The 27,281-nt window shown below is 41.1% G+C and overlaps 1 protein-coding gene and 1 long non-coding RNA gene across 2 annotated transcripts; one reads left to right on the top strand and one right to left on the bottom strand.

The window, feature by feature from the left end:
- The first annotated feature begins 4,378 nt into the window (after positions 1 to 4,378).
- Positions 4,379 to 25,870, top strand: ugt8 (UDP glycosyltransferase 8). The gene is made up of 6 exons (XM_030424478.1): positions 4,379 to 4,582; positions 9,903 to 10,732; positions 14,737 to 14,879; positions 20,520 to 20,596; positions 21,509 to 21,728; positions 22,368 to 25,870. Exons 2-6 carry the CDS (start codon positions 9,905 to 9,907, stop codon positions 22,747 to 22,749), a joined length of 1,650 nt encoding a protein of 549 aa, XP_030280338.1. The 5' UTR covers positions 4,379 to 4,582; positions 9,903 to 9,904; the 3' UTR covers positions 22,750 to 25,870.
- On the bottom strand, positions 19,859 to 20,473 carry LOC115585830 (uncharacterized). Its single transcript, XR_003984772.1, has 2 exons — positions 20,366 to 20,473; positions 19,859 to 19,967 (listed from the first exon to the last, which is right to left on the bottom strand). It is a non-coding gene; the product is annotated as an uncharacterized LOC115585830 (long non-coding RNA).
- Positions 25,871 to 27,281: the final 1,411 nt, after the last annotated feature.

Here is a 27,281-nt window from a genome sequence, read left to right as displayed (position 1 = left end):
CAATAATGTGAGAGTGCACATTGAATATATGTAATAATAAAAATGGATGGAAAATGTCAATGCTGTCACACCTCGTAACACAAGGACGGTTCTTGTCTTGTCTCAGCTCAAAAGTGACATTGAATAAGACATCTTTAGCTCAACAAACGTCGATAAAACACAGGCAATATTCGACTACAGTTTTTTGTAATACTATTATTTGTCCAGTAGGGAGCAGAACAGAACAGTTACAGGAGCGGAGTCTGCCTGAATTCAATCCAGTTCAAGCAACAAAAACTCATTCAGAGATATTAACACCCTGTATTCCCTGAGTGGTCCATCTATTTTCACTTTAAGTGCTTCATTTTTACCAGATGATCCCAAACGAGTACGATTTATGTATTTAGTGAGTTTATAATGAATTAGCAGCTCCCAACCCTTAAAAAAAAAGAAGAAAACTGAGGCATATGTCAGATAATTTGCTTCGTGTGTCAGTTTTTTGTGTCTATCCCTGCACAATCCAAACTCCCTCAGCTTCCTCTTCATTGCCCATTCGTCTTCCATCTTTCTCTTTGTTTGCACTCTCCTTGGCCATTCTCCCTCCCAGCTCTCTCAGCAGCTTTTCACTTCTCTGAAAATATGCAAGTGTTAGCATCCCCACTCTCCCCTCTCCCTTTCTAACTATACACACACACACACACACACACACACACACACACACACACACACACACACACACACGGACACACACCATGACCACCACAACTCTCCATGGGAGAGTTCTGTCATGCTCTGTAGATTGGGTGTCCCAGGGTGATTAACTATTGATATGGAGCTCAGGTAACACACCTGATATCTGGGGGTGGGGTGAGGCATGGGGGCAGGCGGGGGAGGGAGGAAGGAAGGGAGGGAGAGAGAAAGAGAATAGAACAGGCAGAGTAAGAGGGAGGAGAAAAGAGAGAGTGAAACAGAGATAAAAAGTACCCCAAAGCTATACTTGAGTAAAAGTAACAGTATCATGTTAAAATATCACTTTGATTAAAGTGACAGTCACTCATATGAACAGCACGTGAACACAAGTATTTATTCAATTGTCAGTAAAATAACTGATCTTAAGTAATTGCTACTTTACTCTAGCACAGCATGTATCCTTCAAAGTTGCTCAGCAAATTCAAAGTTCAAATAAATGTGGTGAAGGCAAAAGTACAGTATGTGGCTCCAGAGTGTGGTGTAGTGAAAGCACCGAAAATGGAAATATTCAAGTAGTACACAAGTGCCTTCTAATTATAGCTAAGTACCAACGATGGTAGTGTGTGTTTCCATTTTCTGTTACTTTATAATTCCACTCCACTACATTTTGGAGGTAAATATTGTAGTTTTTACTCACTGCATTTATTTGATTAACTTTAGTTACAAGTTACTTTTCAGATTACATGCTGCATCTGAGCCAAATGAGCACATGTTGAAATTAACTTTTTTCCATCAACAATCAGACAAAACACTGAATCCAAGAAATATCAACCATAGTATACAGTATATGTATACATGTAAATATATGTAGAATTTACTTTTACTTGTACTTTTTGTCAATACATGTTTCACTAGAAAATTGCTTTGATTCATACGTACATTAAATATCAGATATTTTAAGACTTTTACCCGAGCATCATTTGTATGTGTGACTTTCACTTTTAGCAACATGATATTCTAACAAGATATCTTTACTTTTACTCAACTATGACTTGACAAGTGTGAAAGGCCAAGTTAACAGACAAATACACACTTCAAATCTACATACAGGCGGTTTTTGGATTGGAGGGCCGAATGGATGCTCTGGCCAAGCAGCCAATAGCAAAGTGGCATATTGTGATGACTCAGGGCATAGCTGAGGAAATGTGATGCTGAGGGCAGCGAATGTATCGAAAGAGATGAATTGTGCGGTTTGGTGTATGTGTGTGTGTGTGTTTGTGTGTGTGTGGAAGGCCGATGCATAAACAAACGGATCACTGTTAGAGAAGAAACATCGTTTTGTTTTTCACCAAACACATCGTGGCTCTGCTCTCCAATCCCCCCAAATGACTTTACATTCCCCTCAGTTAATTTGTGTGTGCATGTGTGTGTTTACCATGTAAACAGACCCAGTTCTTTGTGTGACAGTTAAGTCCCTGTGTCAGCATAATTATAATGGACTCACCCCTTTAAATTCTTTATCTCCGCCTCTTTTCTGCCTGATAAGCATCTGTCCTGTCTTGGCTGTTCTGCCGGTGGGGGAGTCAACCCCCCGAGCCCGTTTCCTGAAACCTGTCCCTGCAGAAGAACTGCACCAACACAACAGCTACTTTATACTTTATACCTACAGTACACGGTGTGTGTTTGTTGTGCTGTTTTTCTGCCAATGAATGAGTTGGTAATGAAGATTAAGTTCAATCACACACAAACACACACACGCACGCACGCACGCACACACACACACACACACACACACACACACACACACTGGTACAGATGGTGTAATAATGAGACTGAGTACAACAGTTTGTTGAGGATAGCTAATCATTTTGCTGATTAAAAAGATTTGTTACAAAACGTTGTTGCCAAAATGGTTTTAGTAGAGTAAACTGCTGAATTTCAGCATGATCAATCTCCTAAGATTGAATGGGGGGAATAGATAGTGTTATGTTTACATAATGATATTATATGAAATTTGACATGCCTTATGGAAATGGAACTGTCCTTTTATAATACCATAAACCTCACACAGAAGCATTTACCACTTTCTAACAGGTTCTAATGAATCAAGATCTTCTCTCGATTTCTAAAAAGGAAAGATGTAGGTAATAAGATGGGCATCCGTTTCAAATAAGGCACCGTTTATAAATGATTTCTGAATCCTTTATTAGCCTTACAGATCAGCAAACAAATGTCAGATATTGTTAGTTTGATATAATTTGTTAAATGATTATCTTTGCGTTTTGGAATTTTGGTCATCACCTTGGCATCTGGCGGAAAAAAATAATCAATTCACCCAAAAATAAAAAAGATAAAAGTAAAAAAAAACTGTTCAATGCTTAAAGCATATGCCTCCACCAAGGCCCAATAGTCCCCAGCCAATATCAAACACTGTATCACTCTGAATTTTAAAGGTCCTTTTGATAAGGAAAGTTGATTACTGAGTCTCATTCCCAACTCATCAAAACTGATGCTTTGGGATGGTAGCAGGGGTTGGCCACCATCCCAAAACATCATTTTCATGAGTTGGGAGTGAGACTCAACAATATTTTTTTCTTACTAATAGGTCCTTTAAACCACCCATAACTGCTTAACTGTAATTTAAACTCAGCGGATCAAGGAGCCACATCAAATTGTGCTCACTCATAGATACCAGCCATCTAAGTATGTCTGATTTTTCCAGCAGTATATATTACTTGTCAAGATTAGCTCAAGCGTACCGGCTTTAGCATTAAAGTGCAATAATCCTGTAATATGAGATATTTCATTCTGAGACATGAGAGGATTTCTGCTTTAATAGAAGCTCTGAATCTACTTTTAGTGGTAACTGGGTGCTATGACGTGTTACTAGATAATATTTCAGTAATATATTACTACAATTATGTCACGTAACGCGTTACAATCCATGTTACCGGCCGAAGTGAAGAATTTATTGTTGTTTATTTAAGAACCCATCCACTCCAACATGACCATATTAAAATATAATAATAATAATAATAATAATAATAATAATAGAAAAAATAGAAAAAATAGATTTTCGTCTCGTCATGTCATGATTGGCTACATTATAGAAGCTATAGGTTTGTTTTGTTTGATATGACTAAGCACATGATTAGAATTATTTACTCCTATCTCATTATAAATCAGACTAAGTCTGCCTGCTCATCACTGTGTCCAAGGCCATTCATTGATTTAAAAAGATCTTGGCTAATTCATTTTTTAAAGTAACTAAAAAGTAGTGTAATGAGTAATTTATCACTCTACGCAGACAGTAACATCATAACGTAATGTATCACTTTAAAACAAAGGTACTAATAACAATGATCACCTATCAACTATCACATGGGCATCGTGCTTTTAGGCTGTCCTCTCAGGTGTTCTCAGGTAAGAGCCCTGGAGCTTTCTCTTTCTGTCAGAGCCAGTCTCCTCCCATGATGTCAGGGGGAAAGAAAAAAAGACCAGCTCAACCTATGACCAACACACTCATCACAGCTGTTGTCAGTATCAACACAGATGGAGGGCCCCCTGTAACAGAGGCAAAGTACCTGTAATGTACCTATACTGCTCTTACTCCACCAACCACAGCCACTCTGCTCCTCCCCCCCCCCCCGCCCCGCCCCGCCCTCTCTGCCCTTCCCTTCCCCTCCCCTCCACCGATGAGGGCGGTGTGAGTCACCGCCCCTGTCAGAGGGACATCGAGTTTAATGTTCCCTCTGCGCCTCTTCGATACCCGGGGACCCATTTTACTTTAAACCCTCGCCACTTTTTTTTTTCTCCTTATGTGTTTTGTCTCACTTTAAAACCCGCTCAAGCAAACTCGGACTACTCGCAGTTTTCTTCCCTTTCCTCTCACGACCAGCACTGAAGTCTCAAGGTAAGGAGGCCACCCGCAAGCGAGACAACGCGACAGGTGCGGCGACAGGTTTCCGCAACAGAAACCCACTTTTTCCTCCCGTTTTTGAAAAAAAAAAATCTATTCTTTATCCCGAGTACAGATTTATTAAATACTGTTGACTTCGACGGCTGTGAAGGTCGTTCGTGATATCTGGCCCAGGTGATAGTCGGAACCTCCTGAGACGCAGGTGTAGCCTGTGTTGCGGGTTACCAAAGAAAATGTTACCACGGGCGATGATTCCTGGTTTTCTTCTTGGTATTACTGAAGCACCACTTTACCAGCCTCGTGTGTGTATATACATATAAAGTTTTAGGCCACAGTTTTAGATTTGGTGTTCCACCATGTAGCTATAAAAGAGTTTTTAAAAGCTACAGTAGTTTTTCATGTATTTATTTATTCATTTATTTTGTTCCTCTGGGTTGTCAGAATGACTTTTCACCCTTGATACTTAAGTCCAGAAAAGCACAGCCTCGTCAGGTTAGCAGCACTTCACAATCAGAACTTTCCTCGCCTGTATGAAATGCGCACCATCTGATCACATTACGTGACTGTGGGGAAGTTATTAAACCCCTAAAATGTTAAGAGGGTGATCCTGTATGACCCGAGGCGATCCATACTTCAAAGCCCATTCTGTTTTTATTCGATGCTTACTTCCATTTTTTGATTAATTTTAATTATTTGATAAACGCAACTCCAAAGCACCTGTCCGGTCTCACCTGTTGCACTTGCGCAACGCGATCACCTGACACATTTTTTTTTTTTTTTCAAACGATGATCCGAGGGATGAGTAGGGCTTTTCCTGCTATCAGATATGCAAGTCACTGGCCAAACGCGTCAGCAACACGCCGACCCGGCTGTGGATTGAGATAAATTTCCTCCTCCAGAAATCCTTTGATGGACCGCTTTAACATTCAAGCTGTGTGTGTGTGTGTGTGTGTGTGTGTCATGAGGTGTGCCTTTACCCAAAGCAAACCCTTATTTACAAAGGATAAAGGTTTAAACTCAACCTAGAGTTAGAGGGCCTGCCATGTTTGAGAGAAGGTGTACTCAGGAATTAAGGTAGTCAATCCTCACCAGGTTTCCTATTTACTGGGGACTGTTGGGGAAAAAAATGGTCCACAGACGCTAAGCTGGGAAAAAAAGCTAATAAAATAGTTACATACAATGGCTACTGGGGATGCAAATTCTCCAAACTCCTTGTGTGTGGTGCGCGGGGTATATACTCTTCTTACCCACTACATCCCCTTTTTCAACTGCCCCATCTTTATTTGCAGTACATTGTGCTAATGAGATATTGTTGATGGTCACTTGAAACTCCGCTGCTTCGTGCCAGGCCCCCGGCTTTATTTGTTTATTTCCTACGACAATCATTAACTCGGGGAAAAGACAGAGCAGGTCGGACCTGTTCTCTGCCTGCTGAATGTTGCAGTGTGTGGGTGAGGTAGCATGCGGTAATGAAAATCAGAGGAGACTGGTACAATGGAAATGAATGGGAAACCAGCACTGACAGGTATAGAGGCAGTTGGGGAAGGAGGGCGGGTAGGTGGAATGAATGGGGTTCACTAGGACACAGAGTGTCAGCCTGGTCTGTCGAGTTTGGTTCCTCATCGCTGAGTGATCTACATAGATGGGCTTTATTTATATCTAATCTGCGCTTTCTTTTCAGTTGCTGATAAAGCACAAACATATGCAGGCATTCAGAGAGACCGTGTTGCCATTACAAACACCTTCCCATGTGCCTCGGCATGGGGAAGAGGATTGTTTGTTCCCCCAAGTTGATTTTGTTTTGGCCTAAAGTTCAAGCGCTAATTGCTCTTGACCTCAGCTAAATTTATCTATGAAGTGCTCTCGGCTCCACCTTTCATCTTGGATTTCAGAGGACAAAGTGTTTTATTTATTTTTTTTACAGATATCACATCATTAACCTTAACCTTCTAACTTCCTAGCTAATGTGACTTTTTGCGCTAGATATTTCTGTTTACATTGAAATAAAGCCATCAGACCAAGTTACCAAGTATCGGAGTCTGATATTTCATTATCAGTGACTTGAGATATGATAAAAAACGTCACGCTAAAGTTAATAATTTCATGACATTTTACAACTTTTGGTAGGTCACAAATCTGCCTTCAAAGCAGTAGTTCATGAACCGGCAGCCAATGTGATAGTGAGTCTTTATAATCAAAGCGTTACTAGCCTAGTCTTGCCATCCTTGTCCTTCAGGAGACCCCATTTAGATGCTTTTGCAGCAAACAAACCTCAGATTAGTTAATCGGGCTCCACATGAAAGATATGAGGCAAAATAAACAGCGCGGACTGACTTGTGTTTGACTTAATATCAGTGCGTGGAAGTCACATTTTTCCTCTCAACAGGGTGCACCGAGCTAATGAACCCCCGCTGTGGAGGCTGCAAGGCTGCTTCTCCTGCTGTGTTAAATCAAGAAAATGTTCGTCTAGATTATGGTATTAGAGGAGGATAATTACTGTATAATTAGCCACTTGTTTCAGTCTTAAGAGATATAAATTCCCCCTGTGAAAGCTGTAATTGGTTTTAATTTGAAAAACACACAACAGAAAGCTGCAACACAAGCCGATAAATGTGAAATGATAGCAGAGAGATGCTTGAAGTTTATGATGTTGTCTTGTTAGAGCCTAGCTGGTAGCTGGTTCTACAGTTTTAGATTTTAAATATACAGTTGCAAAATAAGATGCAGTTGTTGGAGTTTTAACTGTTGACATAAAGAACACCAGTTGAAAAAATCAATACCACAATATTAGTAACATCAGACTTATTACAAGATAGGTCATTTGCATAACCATATGAAATAATCACATTCAGTTTCAATGCACTTACTTGTGCTCTACCTTTATACATTACATCAGAAGTAATTCTTTATATGCCTAAAATGCCTAATTTATTTTTGTTTAATTACAGTTTAACAGTATAATAATATAAATCGTAATACCGGTAAGTGCTGCAAAGGAATAATCAGTTAGTTGTCAGCTATTAAACTAAACTGAAGACATTTTAGGACGTAATCTTGGGGCTTTGATCAACACTGATCGACATTTGTCACCATCTGACATTTTATAAACCAAAAATGTATTTACTGATAATGAAAATAATCATTAGTTGCATCCCTGAGTAGAGCCCGACCAATATATTGGTTGGGCTCTATTGGCTGATATTGGCCCGTCACAGATATATCGGCATCTGCACGTATGGTGTCAGATAGGAAAACTTTTATTTACGCAGCACAATGGAGAAAAGTATGCTTGGGTTGATATAACACTATTCCTCCTTTCCCTACAAACTTTGGACTATGTTCCCATAACGTTTGTGCCTTTTTTTTTAATCTCAATTTGTCTTCACCCAGATCAGCTCGTCATTACGTATCCTTTAATTTTCTTAATCCAGATAATTTCATCAGCCCTCCCTGTGCTCAGGGTAACCAGACTCCATCATTAGTAACTTAAGTCATGGCGGATCACAGTCCTCAGTAGACAGTGGCCGGTTTCTATAGTCACCGTCAACAGTCTGGGCTCAGAAGTGTTTGTAACGATATCCCCCGGACAATGCTAAACAAAATGGCGGCCACCTTGAGTCGTTTTCCTGCCAGGCCACAGCTGTTTGTGAAGAGAAACTTCATATTGTGGAAAACAGGTGGCTGATGGGCTATATAATCTTGTTCAGACGCTATCAGGAGGTGGTCAGCAGGAACAATATGGGCCATGCCATTTGATATATATTCAGACAGAACACTGACATCGGTGATGCTAAAACACAATGAAGGAAATGCCTTTTAGGGGCTAACATGAGAAAATGAGTGCTCGTGCTCTTCAGGATGGCCGGGAACACAAAGAACAGGGCACACCCTGGTCAGGGTGGCAGGCTGATAGTACAGACGTTTATTCAAATTAACACATCTACAGTCACTTCACATTTTCCTATTCCTCTTATCTTCAGGCCTTTAGACTGTGGAAATAAAAATTAAAAATTCATCTGCTGCTGTATTGTGCTATGGTGTTTGCCTCAAGTACAAAAATCAAGAGGACTACTTTTTTGGCTTCCCAAAGAATTCATAGAGAAGCCTTTCTTTTGGCTGTGGCTTACTTAACTCCTCATCCAAAGCCACAGTCATAATTTGTGTCGTCCTTTGCACACTTAACTTCAAAGGTCAGCGCATTCCTTAAGGTGAAACAACCTGTGGAAGGAGAGTATAGGTTACTCATTGTAGAGTAGGAAAACCTGGATAATTGGTGGCTCATTCCAAGTGTTTTCCAGTGTTGATGATTAATCCGAGTGAGAGGGAGAATGAGAGTAGGCATATAGGGCACAGGCTATGACATGGTGGCATGATAATAGCCCTTTTGTGTTGGTGTTTGTGAATAGAGCGGACAGAGGTTTAGAATGACGTTGGTGCTACCCACACCATGTCGGTGACGGCTGTGCAGGGAGTGAGGAGGGTGGAAGGGGTGGAAGTGAAATGCGTAAAAAGGAGGCAAAGGTTGATAAGTAAATCATGACCATAAAAAAATGTAACCATGCAAATACTGTGTATCTGAAGCACCGCTCAGAATGTATAACTCACCAAAACTTACTTAACAATTGTTGAAGTTGCATTCAGTGTAAGATTTTCCACTATGTGACACGTTGGCCTTCTTGCATCCTGGGTGACTGATAAGAGGTGGGCCAGAGTAAGGTTTATACAAGTTTAAGATGTTGCAAGGCTTACCTGGGAACTTCAAAGCTTTAAAATTTGCCATGTTAATCAATGTCTAAATCAGTGGTGTCAAACTGATCCAGTAAAGGGCCGTGTGGCTGCAGGTTTTCATTCCAACCAAGCAAGAACACACCTGATCCAAATCAGGTGTGTTTCATTCCAACCAAGCAAGAACACACCTGATTTGGATCAGGTGTGTTCTTGCTTGGTTGGAATGAAAACCTGCAGCCACACGGCCCTTTACTGGATCAGTTTGACACCACTGGTCTAAATCCTTGATAAGAATAACTATTAACTTTTTTTCTTTTATTAGAAAGGAATTATGCATTTTACAATGATACCCTGTCCTGTTTTTTTCACTTTCCAGTAGGAAATAGATTGAGATGACGCAAACGTGATAAATAGATAATGGCAGTGAAGTTTTTAGCAAGGAAGCTTCAAAGCCTCAATAATGTATTATTATTTGAGACAGCTCTCCTCGACACACATCTAATAAGCTGTCTGTTACTTTTTGAAGACTGTCCTGTTTTCTTTCTAATATCAGGTGTTAACGTTGTTCCTTTATTTATGATTTCAGCCATGCTACTACCTTCGTCACTACTACTCCTCCTTGGCCTTCTCACCTGGAGTCCCACATCATGGGCTGCTAAAGTGATCGTGGTCCCACCCATCATGTTTGAATCACATCTCTACATCTTTAAGACGCTGGCCACGGCTCTGCACCAGGAGGGCCATGAGACCCATTTTTTAATTTCAAAGGGTCGTGAGGTGCCCCCCTCGCCTCACTACCACTTACAGCACTACCCAGGGATCTTTAACAGCACTACGGCTGACAATTTCCTCCAGTCTAAAGTCAGCAACATTTTCTCAGGCCGCCTGACATTTCTTGAACTGTTTGACATTCTTGACCACTACTCTCAGAACTGTGACGCTGTCGTTGGCAATGTCGAGGTAATGACCCGCCTCAAGGAGGCCAAGTTCGACCTGCTGCTTGTGGATCCTAATGAGATGTGTGGTTTTGTGATCGCTCACATCCTGGGTGTGAAATATGCCGTGTTCAGCACCGGCCTGTGGTATCCTGCAGAAGCGGGTGCCCCAGCTCCGCTTTCATATGTACCTGAATTCAACTCACTGCTGACGGACCGCATGACTCTGCTTCAGAGGATCACCAACACAGCTGTTTACCTGGTGCAGCGCTTCGGAGTCCATTATATTGCGTTACCAAAGTATGACCGGATTATGAAGAAACATGGAGTGAAGCCTCAAGTGGCCATGGCTGACTTGGTGCAGGGTAGCCGGCTGTGGATGCTCTGCACTGACATGGCTCTGGAGTTCCCCAGGCCCACCCTGCCACATGTGGTGTACATAGGAGGCATCCTTACCCAGCCTCCCAACCCACTGCCACAGGTCAGTACTGAGAGACACACAGACAGTTGACAAGCACATGATAAGACTGTTCATGACAGATTTTGTATAGTAGATGTCTGGTCTCATGCACAAGAGGGTTTCTGCTGTTCACTTTTAAAATATTGGTTATAAGTTATTTTATAGATCATTATTTATGTGTATTGTGTTAAGTTAGAACATTTCTCACAAATCAGTAGGGGATTGAATACCCAGACAGCCACGTTTGTGCCTAACCCAGCAAATTAAATACGAGGTACTTCATCATGCTCACTGATATAAAACATTGCCCATGATGGCCCTAATACACCCAGAGATGTTAAAGGGATAGCTACCTCAGTATAAACTATATGATCAAATTTTGATTGAACTGATTTGGTTAACACATTTATATCCTCTCGGTATTTATTATTCTGTATATCGTCATATCACCTTTAACAATACTTTATATTTACAGATGCTCTTCCTAATTTCTAGATTTGAGTGCTAGAATAAATATTTCACACACAACAAACCGCACAGATGTGTCCACATGTGGTGCTTTTAGTGCTGGAATATTAAAGGAAGGCTCTGTGCCATTGGCGACAAAAGCACTGCAGTGCAATGGCAAATTTACTGTTGTATTGAAAGTCATATTGTTATTATGCCTAAGTCTGACTCATTGTTGATAGGTGGAATTACGCCTTCACTTGTCTGACTCACGACACCTTGCTGCAACTTATATGACGACACTCATACACACACCTCTCAATCATTTATTGATGGCCTATCTCTCTGATGTCTCTTCTTTCTCTGTCCTGTCGACTCTCCGGTCTGACTGAGTTTTGGTACTTTTCTGTATCCACCCTTGCTTGTACCCATTGTCTCTCCTATCACTTGGCATCCCTTATTATCACATCCTGCTACAAAGCGATCCTTTATAGACGCTGCTGGGGTGAGGATGGCTTTGGGGTTGAATGGACCCGGTAGATTTTGAGCAGAGAGGGAGGGGATTCATGGGGCACAGAGGCGGGCGGGGATGGGGGTTAGTCCAGCGTTCAGACGCCGAGAGCGAGGGCTGTCGGCATCTACTGCGGGGGGTTTTGCAATGCCACTCCGGCCAATAGGGAGCATTGTGCCATGCTGTGCGGAGGGAGTTAGAATGGAATTGGAGGGAGAACGAGGCCATTGTTCTGGGCAGGGCTCTGGGGACACTGAGAGTCTTTTATGGGGTCACTGAGGCGGCGTTGTAGGGACAGTAGAGCCCAGTGTGCCCCTGAGGTTGCTCTGTGCCAGGGCCGGTCTTAGCTACTGCAGCTGGACCATTAGCCTCCCTCCCTCGACTTGTCCTCCCCATCTATCACTCCAGCATCGCTATTCCCTGATCCCTCCTCATCGTCCGTCAGTCCATACATTTTTACCTTTCATTCTTAAATGTACAATATTTTGCTACACAATGCACTGCAGCTATCCTAAATGTGGACATAAACACAAAAAGCCCAATGTAGGACGGGCATGCGGTATTATGAATCCTCCAAAGGCGATGGCATGACCCACAGATCAGAGCCAGAGTAAGACGGGTCATCCAAGGGCGCATGGATGCGCTGCCACTGTAGCATTTAGCAAGGGCTAAATGCTACAGTGGGAACACAGTGGACATTTCTTTGTGTGATGTTATGTTTCACTCATCTTTGATTAAATTGTTTTTAATCCATCAATGTGGACAAACAATCACTCGCAGGGCCAGCATTCTAGTAGCAAAGCAACACAGCAGCTATTCCTCAGGAGTTAAATGGCCTGCGGCAGACTGCTTTGAGATGTGATGCCACTAACTTCTGCTTTGGCAGATGGTTAAAGTTAACAACACTAGGTTACACAGACTAGCCATCATATGACACTCCCACACTGACAAGCCTGCAGCTAATCGCTGCAACTCCTCATTTGTTCTCAATAAAACCTTTGACTCGGTGAGGGAACTTTTGCTGCTCTTGGCACATGGTCTTACCCTTTGTAGATGATCTATGATCATCATTCACTCACAGATAATTCCCAAGAACATTAACTCGAAATGTTGTTCAAATTTGTCTGCTCATGAGGCTGACATTTGGATTTAATGTGAGATTTAGACCATGCCGATTGGTTCACAAAACTCAAACTTCACAAATGAATATAAACTAGCTTCAGCACTTAAGGTAGCTGCGTCTGAGTTGCCAGTTGCATTAACCCTGCTGATGATTTCGTGTCCAAGTCTGCTTCTTGTTGTTTTACCGTTTCCCTTGACCTGCACCCAAACTTATCCCAAACTCTGACCAGTCAGTAGGTGGGATAACAACTCTAACATGAGGAGTTTAACTCTCATGGGAGTAAACAACATTCACATTCAAGAGTTGCCATTGCAGTTTATTAGTTTACAGTTGACCAGAAACATCTGCAGATTCAATGAATGCATTCAATTACTGTGTTCATACCCAAGACTGCCATTGAGTACTGCGATTTCTCCATCGTGTAAATTGTGCTTATGGGGCCTCTAGTTAGACAGTTGCAGATTTCTTTCTGAACCCTCTATCCAACTTCTGTTAAGGTAATGATTTCATACAAGGTGTAGAAATAATCAGAGTTTTTCTCATAGAGATGTTTTTTTTTTAGTTTCAGACTTGCAAGTCAATTGTTCATGTCAACATCTAGATCTGAAATCTAGAGAATATAAGTGCCTAAAAGTAAAACAAACATGGATGCCCTCTGCCTGACTCTATAATCTTGGGTAATATGCTCATGAGTTTATACCTCCACCTCTGCTTATTAGCTTTAATATTTGGAGCTGTTTTGTTCTGTAGACAAATAGTTGGTGGTTAATTTATTTATTTCGAGGTCTGTTGATTATCCAAAAGTAGCTGGGATGTTGTTTCCAGAGAGACATGCTGCTGTTGAGTTCTTTAAGCTTCACAAAAGAAATTCCTTTAACATCTGTTGTACTGAGATGGCAGCAGAAACAGAAACCGATATCTAAAAACTTGGCTGGCACATAAAACTGAAACTTGCATACGTTTGTTTTTTGGGATTTAGGTGAACTTTAACAAGGTACGTGTGTTGTGGATGTATGGATTTGATAAGAATGTAGGCATTTGTTAATTGTCTGATGGCTGGCTGCATCTTATTGACTTTTGTGCAGTTAAACATGTAAATTATTGTTGATCAGCAGTACAGTGAGCTTAGGAAAAGTTTCCAAGTTTCCTCACAGCCACAATGAAGTCCATCACAATGTGTCCCCCCCCCCCCCCCCCCCCCCCCACCCACCCACTATAAACTGTATACATTAATGCCATAATATGGAGTGATGACGTATAATGCAACACTGGGCACCAAACCTCAAAAATACAAGCTCAGCATATCTTTACATGCGGTTCTGTGGCATAAACGTTCATATATCTATCAGCTTCATGGATCGGGCATTCTGTAGCATGCTTGATAAACTTCTTCTTTGGACATTTTTTTAATGTTACAAATTCTCTGGATTTGAATTTAAATGGTCTACACGCAATATACTTTTGTACAGTCCAAAGAAGATGCAATATGCTAACTGAAGATTGCACCTGTTAAGAGATTTATAGTCTTTGAGTCTCTCTTTGTTTAATAAGTTTAAACATAATCCCACGTTTATCTTTTAGCCTGTGAATTATTCACGATGTGAGTGTAAAACACACCACACCTGACTCATAGCAATAAATCGCTCCTCTGTCTGCTTATGACAAGTACAGCAATAACAATGTCCAAAGTTTATGTCAATGGTTGGTTTTATTGCTGGTCTGGTATGACGCAGTAACGCAGTAAAAATCAGCTGTTATATTTACATCATCGCATCTGTCCAATATGGGTCAAGTGAATTTTCAACACACATGAATGAATAGAAGCTCCAGCATGTAACCCAATATAGTAGTGTTGCATTGAATTATGAATCTTTGTTTCACAGGCAAGAAACACAACAAAATGTGTATATTTTTAGCTCTCATTGTCTGCCTCTCATATTTCAGGATTTTGAGGCATGGGTGAACGACACGGCGGAGCACGGCTTCGTGGTGGTGTCGTTCGGAGCTGGGGTCAAGTACCTTTCCCAGGACATTGCCCACAAACTGGCAGGAGCCCTCGCCAGGCTGCCCCAGCGCGTCGTCTGGAGGTAAAGCATCTGCTCTCTCACTTTGACTCATACTGTACACAGCTCTCACTGTGACAGATGTGAGCAGGGTTATTCTAGTTAGCCTCAGGCTACTTTCCAACACTCTGAGCACTCGGGAAGCTCTGTATGTCACACAAATGAGTATGTACAGTGTATATGTAAGGAAGTGAATTTGTAGTTCTTTATGGCCCGCCATAATCAGCTATACTGCAGGTTGTTACCTGTGACTTTGTCTGTATGTTGAGACCAAAGTCCATCATGCCACTTTTCACTTACTTTAAGGTGTTATATGAGGTTGTCTGTTTGATACAACAGCTTTGAGTGGATCCTGAGTCTATTTTCACTTGTCAGAAAAGCGTAAGACATAAACTAATGATGATGGCTTCACATTTTAATGTCGGAGAGATCTCAGTATTTTATTAAACGTGTTATAAATAACATTCACCTACTAAATGTAGCATTCCATCCCCCCTTACCATTGCATTTGGGTCACAACACTGCTGTCGTTAGAATCATCTGCCCCCTCAAGCGGTTGCCAGTTTGTTGCACTACCTAATGTTGCCAATGCTAGCTAGTAGGGATGCAAATTCTGAGAGATCTCTTTAATTGATCCTTAACAATTGCTTATTGGTTAGTCATTAATATATATTGTTTTTCAACAGTGTTATACTATTGGTTGCTAAATCTTGTTAGAAGCTGGAACCAACAGTCAGAATTCTTACACGGTCAAAAAACAAAGCAATCATTTTGGACCCAACAAACATTGTGAAATTATTGATTCACAATCATAATAATATTTTTAAGGAGGAGATATACTTTTATTCTGCCCCTTTCCACAAACTCTGTCGATTGTATTATTTAGTCTACATAAAAACATTATCAGTGTGACCTTTCATTCAGCAAAAATCAAATATGAGAAGTGATAAATCCTGAACAATACCTACACGCCCACGCCATGAAGTAGACATTGCCCTTGACCAAAGTGGTCTGACTTTGTGACGTAGTGGGTGATTTGCTGCACCTGAAATAGGGAAACGGTCTCTGTCCGTCCAGGCATGTGTTTTTCTCTGTGTTATGCACTATGCTTAACACAGAGAAAAACATATAATTTCATCCATGATGAACTGATAACAAGAGTACTATAACATTCTTGTGTTTACCAGCTGAGACAGATATTGTAGGTGTGATTAAAATATATTCTCTACCACAGCAATGATCAGTTGATATTGACTTGGGTGGGAATCATGTCAGAGAAGAGAAAGAGGGCCTAAGGGGAAAAAAAGACATGACCCTGAGTTTCACCAATGATTTGAACCTGTTTAACCTGAACTTTTATCTTGGTGCTGTGCATTTATCTTTGTGATTCATCGACCACTTTGAACTTCATTGTTGCTGTACCACTTTAATCTCATAAATGATTAAGGATCAGTTAATAGGACATCCACACTGACTGAGTGCGAGATTGTGCATTCCCCGACAGACTGAAATGTGTTTATATGGGTCAGTCTATTCTGGTGTGTTCCCAGTAGTGCATTTCTCATGCTGCCTTTTCTATAGGTGTATGTTGGGTTAATGTTTGAACACGTGCCTGTATGCAGAGGTCGGTGGCTGGTGCTTAAGGTCTTCACTTGTTCAAACAGCACACTACACAATTTACAGTGATGTCATACCTGACAGAGTGGTCAGATAACCTTTCATTAGGTCCGTCTGTGCCACATAATAACAGTTTTGCAATGATATGAGGTGTTTATTCTTACTGCAATGATAATTTTGCTGTAGTCCATTTTAAAGTTTTTTTCTCTTTCTTTAAAGTTTTTATTATTTTATTTTTGGTCAGTTTTCAGTAGTAGTTTAAGTATAAGCACACACACTGTAGCTCTAGCTTCAAAGTGTTTGTTTTTTTATGGAGCAAATGGAAATAAATCATTGAACTTCCAATGTTTTTGGAAAGTTAAGATTGTTCAATTTTTTTTTTATTTCAGTTAGTTCATTGTAACCATTAGCTTTTATGTTAATGTCACCTTGTGCACTGCTACATTTCCTCCAAGCACTGTGTGTGACAGGCAGAGGTGCCTTTTTAACTACTTTAAGGGCTTAAAGGTGGATAACAAAGACTTAAGCTCAAACTCTAGAGTGAAAATTAATGAGTGCAATCATGACAAATACCCAAGGGTAAGAAGTTCAAAGTCAGCTGTTAATAGACAAACCACTCTACTGACCTTTTGAAATAAACCTCAGAGTGAACATGTAAGCTCCTGCAAAGATATGATATAAGATAGATAAGAAGGAAGGAGAGGTATGGCAGGGCTTTTTGTTCCTCTTTTTTTTCAGGACAATTGTAATACATTACTCAAGATAATGTGAAGCTTGCATGAATAAAAAAAGCAGAGGAGGAAATTATGAATGTCTTGTAAAGGTTGCTCAGATTCAACAGATGTACTCAATGAGATAGCGAGGCCCCGACAGTCACTGGAATATGAATCTATTATAGCTAACAGGGAGAAAGGTCAAGCTCTGGTAGAGTATGACCCCTCTTGTGTAACCAAAGCAAAAATAGTCAAAACACACTCGAAGTCTCATATGGACGAATACCAGTGAATACTATTAAAAGAAATAAAGTCTCTTTACCAAAGGGGGTGATTTTTGCAAAATGATAGGATGTATCAGATGAAATTAATAAACATGAAAGGGTCTCTGTAGAGTCTGCGAACATAAATGAACAACCAGCTTCCAGCACAACACTGAGGTTCTGCACAGCCATAACTCATCTTTCTTTGAAATTCTTTACTTTCAAATTAACAGACATATAAACACAACTTATTAGCTAAATTATATTGGTATCAGGAATGAGACTTGACACAAGGCCTGCATGACAAATCAATCAGATGTGTTACTGAATTTAATAACACAGCTGCTTTTCATTAATAAATACTTTGGTTTAATGTTGGAGTTTATACAACATTGAACATCAACAGCTGAGGGATGTAATATCAAAGAGTGTCTTTCTACCTGCCAAGCATTTTTTTGACTGAGAGTCGACGGGAGGTGGTGAGTGAGGGCAGATTGTCAGCTAGTAAATCAATCATGAATGGTATCGGAAGGGAAAAAAACAATAAAAGCATAAAATGCTAAAATGGGTCACCAAATATACTTGGGCGGACTATGTTTGCTTATCCTCTTGGTTGTCTGGACCTCACCTTTTTAAGTGTCTCTCTTGTTGTATCACTCAAAAAGGAGAACATGAAGCATTAGTTAGTGTACAGAGCTGTGGGGGAGGGCGGATGTGTGGTGCATCAGCCTTGGCAGCCTACTGTGGCATGCTAGAGGGCAGGGTCCAACAACAGACACTCACTTTATTACTGGATTTTTGGGGTTGTATAGATCATAGAAGCAGCGAGACATAGATCAAAGGCAATCCAATTGTGGTCAGAAAGTTTGCCAGGGTTGTGGGCAAAAGATACTGCATGTTGGAATGAGGGCTGCTGGGTTTCCCTTTGCATGCCACATGTGTGAGTAATATGTGCGATAATTTGTCATTTAAAGTGACATTTTATTATGTAAAAATGACAAAGGAAATGCATTCCTCTGTTCCCAAGCACCGACCTTTAACGGCGAGATATCAAGGTCTACAGGTGAAGTGAGACTCTGATGTGAAATTCACAGCTTAAGACTGGATCCTCGTGGAAGCTCCAAGACTTTTATGCAACATTGAATGGTAATTGGCTTGCAGTAGTCCTCCCAAACTCAGAGGATGGAAAAGGAAGAGGGCTGATGAGAGGGACAGAGAGCAAGCCAAATGAATCGTGTCATTGATAATTGGCTGCATGAATGTACGCTTTGATTGGCAGGACAGTGAATTGGTGCTTTGTTGAGGAGAGAAGGAGAGATGAAAGAGTTTGACTTGGGGATGGAAGGAGACAGAGATGGACGGATGGGGGTTGTTATGTAGCATGCATATGTATTGTGTGCTGCGTTTGTTGGAAATGCTTCCGCACACACAAACCATGCACACCAGCAGACACACACGCAGTACTCCGCACATTCACCACCAGCCCAGAGAGGACAAAGGGCTGAAACTTAAATGTCTGAGTGAACAAACAAAGCCCTTCTGCTTTTTTGCTTTTTGTCTAGAGAAAAAGGGATGGACATTGAATTCCCCTTTGTTCACTTTCTGCATCATTAAGTGGTCGACTCAGTTGATTCATTTAGCCTTTTGTATACATTATCTCTTGTACACACTTTACATGTTCAGCTCTCACTGTGGGTGCAAGCTTAACACACTTACAGTAAATGCTCAAGAAAGCAGTGGGCTTCATGAAGTTTCTAGTAGAAGCAAACTGTGAAACTGAAAACAGTACTGGATAGAACACAAGCAATTCAATGAAAGTGATTGCAAATCAGAAAACAGATGAAATATCATACATAATTGGACACATTTTACCAAACTGCTTGTGAGAGAGCAATACAACAACTCAGAGTTAAAATGAATATATATACAATGTAATATATAAAATAAAAATCATTTTGTAGTTGGCTACACAGTCAGTGGTGTTGACACATAAGAAATAAATCTGAAATACTGTGTGACTAGCCCCTCTGACTAGATAGTGTAAAGAGAAATATCTTTCCATTACAAAGATTTTTTTTGTTCTTCCTGTTCAAACTGGAGAGATAAACCACAGTCTCTCAGCATTATACACTGTATTTCTGCCATACTTACATCAATTTTTCTTTTTCTTTTTTTTTTTTTTAGCTATGGTTGTGGCAGCATTCAGGACCAGAACATGAAAACTCTTTGTAATTTATATGCAAAAGACTGCAATTTGATGGTGTCTACACAAGATGGAATTGTATTTCCATTTCCTCTAACAATTGCGCGATTTTTAAGGCAGGAAAAAAACAAACTCTTAACAACAGCTGCTACAGCAATAAAACACCAAATTGGAAAGTGATTGAGGATGAAACACAGGAAAGACGCATCGGAGGACGTTGTTTATTCAAGTGCGTCTTCTCTCCTGCATGCTCTCTGTTGTCTTCCTGCCTTCCTCGCCCAGTGGAAGGAGGATGAAGTGCCGCCAACCCCTCATCCTCAGAACAAAAGAAGGAAACAAACTGATAACTTTTGAAATATTTAGGATTTAAATGTTTTTAACTGCAAACTCTGCTTCAACAAATGTCTGGAAAACTGTAAATAGAGGACAAATCTATTTATTACTGTACAAATGTATTACTGCAATTTGATACGGTCTACTTGAGATGGAATCGTATTACCGTTTCCTCTGAATATTGCAGGATTTTTAAGAAAAAAGATAATAAAATCATGGTTTGGTAAAATACCTTTCGATTCACACAGGAAGTGAGTTGCTCTTTTAACTATGTTTTTCCTTTGCTTACTTGTACATACTTACAGAGTTAAGATTTCATTTAACCCAAACCATAACCTTTAACTTAAAGCCAGCCAAGTAGTGTTGCTGCTTTAAACTTACCAAACAAGCTGAACTTAAGCGTGTAACTTTTGTTGTGTATGTAAGCTCGGTAAGCATCGCGATACAGTACACTATTGAAAGAGCTCCATTTTGGACACAGTGTTCACGGTACCTGACAAACTTCTCCTGCTACTTCCTTATTTCCTTCTTTTAGATTCTCTGGAGTTCCACCCAGTAACCTTGGCAACAACACCAAGCTTGTTGATTGGATGCCTCAGAATGACCTATTAGGTGAGTACAACAGTCAAATTAGCTGAGCTGAAATCTTGTTTTATAGCACCTGTAAAACCCTTGAACCAAGAGGCTTGAAAACAACCTGCCAACAGTATAATCTTCTTCATGTGGCTGGTGACACGTAGCTGATCCTTGGCATTCTTATATGAGATGTAGTGAATGTGGGTGTGGTGGAGAAGGATTTGTGCGAGTGGCTTCCTCCCATTCCTACGTATTAACCACAACAGTGGGCAGAATGTCAGTATGTAAGCCACTTTGTGCCTGTCAAGAATGAGGAAACAACAGCATTCGGAGACTGACAACAGCCGTTGTATTCTGCAACGGTGTTACAGCTAATACCTTCGTTATTCTACACTTAAGATACTGAAACATTATGCCTGTGTGGAAGAGGCATTTTAAAGTGACAGTTCACCATAAAACAATAAAACCACAGTTTATCGGAATTAACTATTGATGACCAAATTATGAAACATTCGATTCAATTTAATAAATAAGGCATTTCCATCATCTTCCACATGTAATGACAATAAAATTAAGAATGTGTGGGCTAGTTAGGGCTGAATTGTGCTACAATACCTTTTTAAAATGTATAACATACAAAGAAGGGTAATCTTTTACCTTGAAATTTCTGCCGTCATAAAAACAGACTGAGTTTTTTTTTAATTACGATGTTGAAATGATACTCCAAAACACACACGGATGCAAAACTGTAAACCATCCTCTCCCCAACTTCATGAAGTGAGGAGCAACAGTGAGAGATGCTGAGTGTGCAGCAGTCTGTGGGATTTGCTGTAAATAATGTAGAAAAAAGACGACCCCAGCAAGATAAATGCCCCGTCAAGAAAAGCCTAATGAACATAACACCTGACATGCAAACTAACATCCCTCTTCCTCTCTTCTATAATCTAGGCCACGCCAACACAAGGGCGTTCCTCAGCCACGGCGGCCTCAACAGCATCTACGAGGCCATGTACCATGGCGTGCCGGTGGTTGGCGTGCCCCTGTTTGGAGACCACTATGACACCATGACTCGCGTGGCAGCTAAAGGTATGGGCATCATGCTACACTGGAAGTACATGAGCGAGGAGGACCTCTACACAGCCCTGACCAGCGTCATCACTGACTCCAGGTTAGAATGCACAGTCACACACAAATTGTTATCAATTATCAGTGCCATCTGGTGATCGTGTATTGAATCACCGCTCTGTGACTCAAACGGATAGTCCTGTTACCTTGAAGCCGGGTTATATGAGGTAGTCATTCATAGTCAGTGTATATACCGACAGTTGATGGCGGTAAGGAGTAGCAGGTAGTAGTAAAAGTGTAGGCCACAATGTCGGTTTAAGTGTATGTTCACTGCTTTACCTTGCTGTCAGATGGCTCTTACCAATTAAAAAAAAAGTTCGCCCACGGAACATGGGAGTTTAATAAAGACCTTGTTCAATCACACTTGAATCTTCATCACAACACAAAAAAAAGGAAAATCACAACCATATTCGTACACCAGAAGCTCCATGATGGCTGTTTGGCAGACAATCCAAACTGTTCAGAGTAATCCAAATGTTTTGTATATGGTAAATATTGGTGTGGTCTGACATGATGAAGAACAAAGTGGGATTGAAACATTTTATTCACACATACAGTAATGACCGTTTATATATTCAGACATGGTTGGTTGTTCTCTCATGTCTTTCTGTCCTCTCACATGCCAAAGTTTGCCCATAACAGCTTTTCTCCTTGTATCCAACCTCTGTCTTTCCATACCTAGGTACCGCCAGCAAGCACGTCTGCTCTCCAACATTCACAAAGACCAGCCAGGCCACCCTGTGACCAGGGCCGTCTATTGGATCAGCTACATCCTCCGTCACCATGGTGCCGATCACCTGCGCTCTGCTGTGTACGAGGTGTCCCCCTACCAGTACTTCCTGCTGGATGTGGTTTTCACGGTAGGGGCTGCCCTGGCTCTGGGTTTCTTTGCCCTGCGACGGTTGGTACGGTCGCTGAGGGGGAAGGTCAAGGACCAGACCAGAGGAGATGGCATCCCCAGGGATGATGGTAACATGGCCAATGGCCATTGCCATAGCGAGAGCATGGCCAACGGGAAACACAAACGCAATGGCTCCTTGAAAAACGAGAAGAAGATTAATTAATGTTTTAAATGGCCAAGAGGGACGAGGAAGAAGTTGCCCCAAGGACTCAGCTCTAGGATTGGTGTAGTAGTTTTATAAAGGCTTTGAGAGGAAGCTGTTCGTAGGTCTGTGTCGGGAGGCAACTGTTAGTCGGAGCGAGCAGAAGGCTGTGTAGAAGGATATACAATGCGTCGTGTGGCATGGGTGCTCAAAATCTGTGTGTGTGTGTGTGTGTGTGTGCATGTGTGTGTGTGGGGGGGTGTATGTGTATGTGTGCACTGAGGCGAATTTAACTAAAAAACAACAAACTCTTAACAGCAGCTACAGCAATAAAACACCAAATTGGAAAGTGATTGAGGATGAAACACAGGAAAGATGCATCGGAGGATGTCGTTCATTCAAGTGCGTCTTCTCTCCTGCATGCTCTCTGTTGTCTTCCTGCCTTCCTCGCCCGGTGGAAGGAGGATGAAGTGCCGCCAACCCCTCATCCTCAGAACAAAAGAAGAAAACAAACGGATAACTTTTGAAATATTTAGGATTTAAATGTTTTTAACTGCAAACTCTGCTTCAACAATTGTCTGAAAAACTGTAAATAGAGGACAAATCTATTTATTACTGTACAAATGCATTTTAATGATGAAGCTTTTTAGCATTAATCTTATTTTTAATTTATTTCATGTGTCGGTGTGATGGCATGATGGCGGATGTACACTCCTTCCTCTAAGCTAACATTTGACACTTCATACTGATGACAACAAAAACAAAAGCAAAACGTGACAGCGGCTAGTCATTGTAAGTCTGCACAGGTCTGTGCTTTTCGTACTATCCACAGTATTCACAGTTGTCTTGCCTTCAAACTAATCGGAGTGTTGAAAATATTTTCGATTTTTTTCCCTTTTCAAACGGTGGTGCCAAACTGTGACTGCACTTAGCTGTGCAGCAGCTGAGTTGTCTTTTGTTCCGGCAGAGAATAACTCAGCTGAGCTCTGTTTGGCTTACCAGTGAGAAAAGGGTGTCATTATGTAGAGATTTAATAATAACTAGAGGGGATACTGTGGATACACAGAGCCAGATAAGAGGTGTGCTCTTGCTCATTCAGTCAGGTGATCAGGGATGAGTCAGAGCATTATTGATTTATGATCACTTTCTTCGTCAGTCCCATATCTTGATTCTGCTTCTGTCCTCTATTTAGTAATTAGTAAGGATTCATCAGCTGTTGGCCATTTTTAGTGCTACACTTCAACACTACATCATTCCGCTTTGATTCAGTGATGGATAATATCTAACATGTTGCAAATGGTAGTTTTGAATTACACGGTTCAGGTTGAAATCTTCTGCAGGTTAAAGGTGCAATATGTAAGAATTTTTGTTAAAACAATTTAAAACTTCATTGAAATTATCAACAGAATGTGGAGGAATGCTGTAACAGTAGCTAGCCCCAAAGCTCCTGTGCTAACACTTCCGTTGTAATCTGAGCTTCCAGCCTGGACCGCTTACTGCACAGCTAACTGAGCTAACGGCAGCTACAGTTGGCAGCAGTTAGTGGTTTCTCCTTCCCCTTGTTTGTTATGAGTATGCACTCAACAAGTGGCCAATTCTTACATATTGCACCTTCTTTAAGGCAGTCGTTATGTACTTCTATTAACTTCTTAGTGCGACCAATTCACATTCTGTATTTCACTCTTTTGTTATGCAGAGATCTGTGTATGCAGTATGCCTGAATACATGTGTATGTGTGCTTGGTGTTTCAGCACTTGTGTGCTGTAGTTCACCGTGTGTGGATGAAAAAGGCAGACAAAGTTTTAGCCCACTGAAAAAACAACCATTGGCTTTTTTTGCTATTCTGTGAAGTCTGTCATCAAACTGAGCGAAGGCCCATGTGAAGGACTCTCTGTGCTCTATTCTTTCAATAAGAGTTTTTTTTTTTTTTTATCTTCCACTCCACAATATTTTACTCCTGCTTCTTGGCCGCCATGTCTGTTAATTGTTAATGCGGATGGATGAAAGGGTGAAGGAGCGACTTAGTTCCGACAACAAAGGTGAACCCTGCGACTTCTACAATGAATAATAATGTGTCAAAGTGACACTGATCCCTGCAGAGAAATTCTCTTTTCTTGAACCCCCGTCAAGGAGATCAAAGTACAGGGCGAGCTGGAAGAGTATCTTTTGAGTTCTTGGGGATTCGGTGTCTGGCTAATGGACAATTCAGAAGGGCAGGTGCTCGTGGACATGGGACATAAAAATCTCATGAACATGAGACTTCCAGTTGGACGGTTACCAAGCCACCAGGCCACACATACTGTATTTTCTTCCATTGTTCTGGCAGCACAGTCCAGACTTTTTAATTGGCATTTTCTAGAAAAGACATTGTTCACCAACTTACCAAAGCTTCACACATGGACTATATATATTTATCAATGTAAAATTAAAGGAAAACAGAAGAATCACTTAACATCCAACCAACATGCACGTACACTATGCTCACAAATCCTGTATGATGATTTTTGAGGCTTCATGATCTTCCTTTTCTCTGTGAGCTACAAGTACACCTGCCCAGCCCAGCCCAACCCTGCTGAAAACACATTATACTTGAATATCATTATATCATCATCTTTAACAGCTTCAGCTGCTAGGGGTGGTAGTTTGGGCCCGCAGGTGCTACACAAGCTATGAACAGGGTGTGGAGAAAAAACAACAACATATTTTTGAAGTTATTTATTATTTCAGTATTAATGTTCTAGCCCTCATAGTTACATGTTCGTCCTTTGCTTCTGTGTTCTAACCCAGCAGTCTGACTTTCCTGTTCTTGTGACGTTTGCATTTCATCAACTCAAAGACTCCCCGTCCTGTTGTCACTAGGCGCCAGTTCCATTTGTCCACCTCTTTGTCTTACTCTTCACTTCACAATGTGTTCCGCTGTCTTTGTATTCCCGTCTTCTTCATCCCCTTTCCCCTCTAAATATTAGATGTCTCCACTCACTCGCTTTTAAGTAAAAAAAAAAACAACTTCATTTTGCTTTGATTTTAAAATGACATAGTCCTCAATTTTCCTGTCAAGTGTGTCTATGTTGTAAATAGAACAATGTAAACAAAATACTAATGCTGAATAAAAATGACATTTTGTTTGCAGAGATGATTGAAACTTCTTTCTCTAATTGGATTGTCTTTATTTTTTTGATATTGATTGTTGCATGTTATCAGTACAGCTGCATGGCATTATTGAACAGACAGGCGCGTACAGACCCGATGCGGCTGATGTCAGTGCTGCCAGTCTCACTTTGATACGGGATGTATAGGCTTTCTGTCGGGAATTGTTACCAAGCAGCGTGAGGTTTTGTAGGTATCAAATGGTAGAATCATCTAAAGTAGCCAACTGAACACACACACACGCACACATGCGTGTGCACGAACCAGCCGGATAGATAGGGTTATCTAATGATGTATGCTCGTGCTGAGTGAGGCTAAGGTAACAAAACCCCCCGGCCTGGTACCCTGCCTCGCTCGCTGGCCCTGTTAATTATTCACACTGCCTGCAGGGGCCTGCAGACCTCACAGACACACACACACACACACACACACACACACACACACACACACACACACACACACACACACACACACACACACACACATACATACACGCACGCACACTCCAGTCAAAAGCATCTGCAGGTATGTTTAATTTACGTTCTTGAAGTTGTTTTCTTTTGTTGTCACTGTTGGCCAAATCGGGCACTGTTCTGTTAACTGAGACAGGGAAGGGGGGGGGGGGGAGAGAATGGAGGGGAATGGAGGGCAGGTCTCCGCTGATGGGGGAATCTGATATCACAGACGGCGCAGTGGACATCATTCATGACATCCTCCATTCATTCTCCCCGCCGCTCCTCCCTCCTCAGATCCTTGTAAGTGCCTATTAACTACCTTTTCCCCCTTCACCTCAAAGGACAATCATCAGGAGCAATTAACCACATTGTGTTGGACTAAGTGGGATAACAGTGTGGAGGGAGAGTCCTCTGTCTTTGCACAAGATCTACAGTATGTGACGGATTTGCAAACACTTTGACAACATGGGCATGCTCGAGTCCTGCACACTGTTGTTCAGGGTCTTAATGTGACAGCAAGGTGAAGAGGATGTAACGTGTGTGTGAGGGGTGTTGGACCAGGATGTTGGAGCGGTTGTGTGTGGGTGGGTGTGTGTCTGTGATTGACTAAGGGTGTAGTAGCGTAGTGAAAGTGTTGACTTGGCTTGTGTGAGCTTAGATGAATGATGCCCTTCCTTCAGGTTTGTTCATCTCAATCATAGCACATAGAAAGTATGCAGCGGTGGAAGAAGAAGTAGTCCGATCCTTTTTAAAAGTACTCATACTGCACTGTGCGGATACTTGATTACTAGAAAGTCCTGCGTGTAAAACCTATTGAAAGTAAAAGTACTCATTCAGGATGTATTTTATTTAGATCTAGATTTTTATGACTGCTGTGGATACTTTCAAAAAATTCTGGGAGATTTTCAAATTTCTGTTTCTCTTAAGAAGAGCAGAATTTTCTGAACTCAT

Source organism: Sparus aurata, chromosome 1 (genome assembly GCF_900880675.1).
Source record: "Sparus aurata chromosome 1, fSpaAur1.1, whole genome shotgun sequence".
Taxonomy (NCBI): Eukaryota; Metazoa; Chordata; class Actinopteri; order Spariformes; family Sparidae; genus Sparus; species Sparus aurata.
The sequence above is the reverse complement of the archived record's forward strand: the minus strand, read 5'-3'. Positions and strand labels throughout refer to the sequence as shown.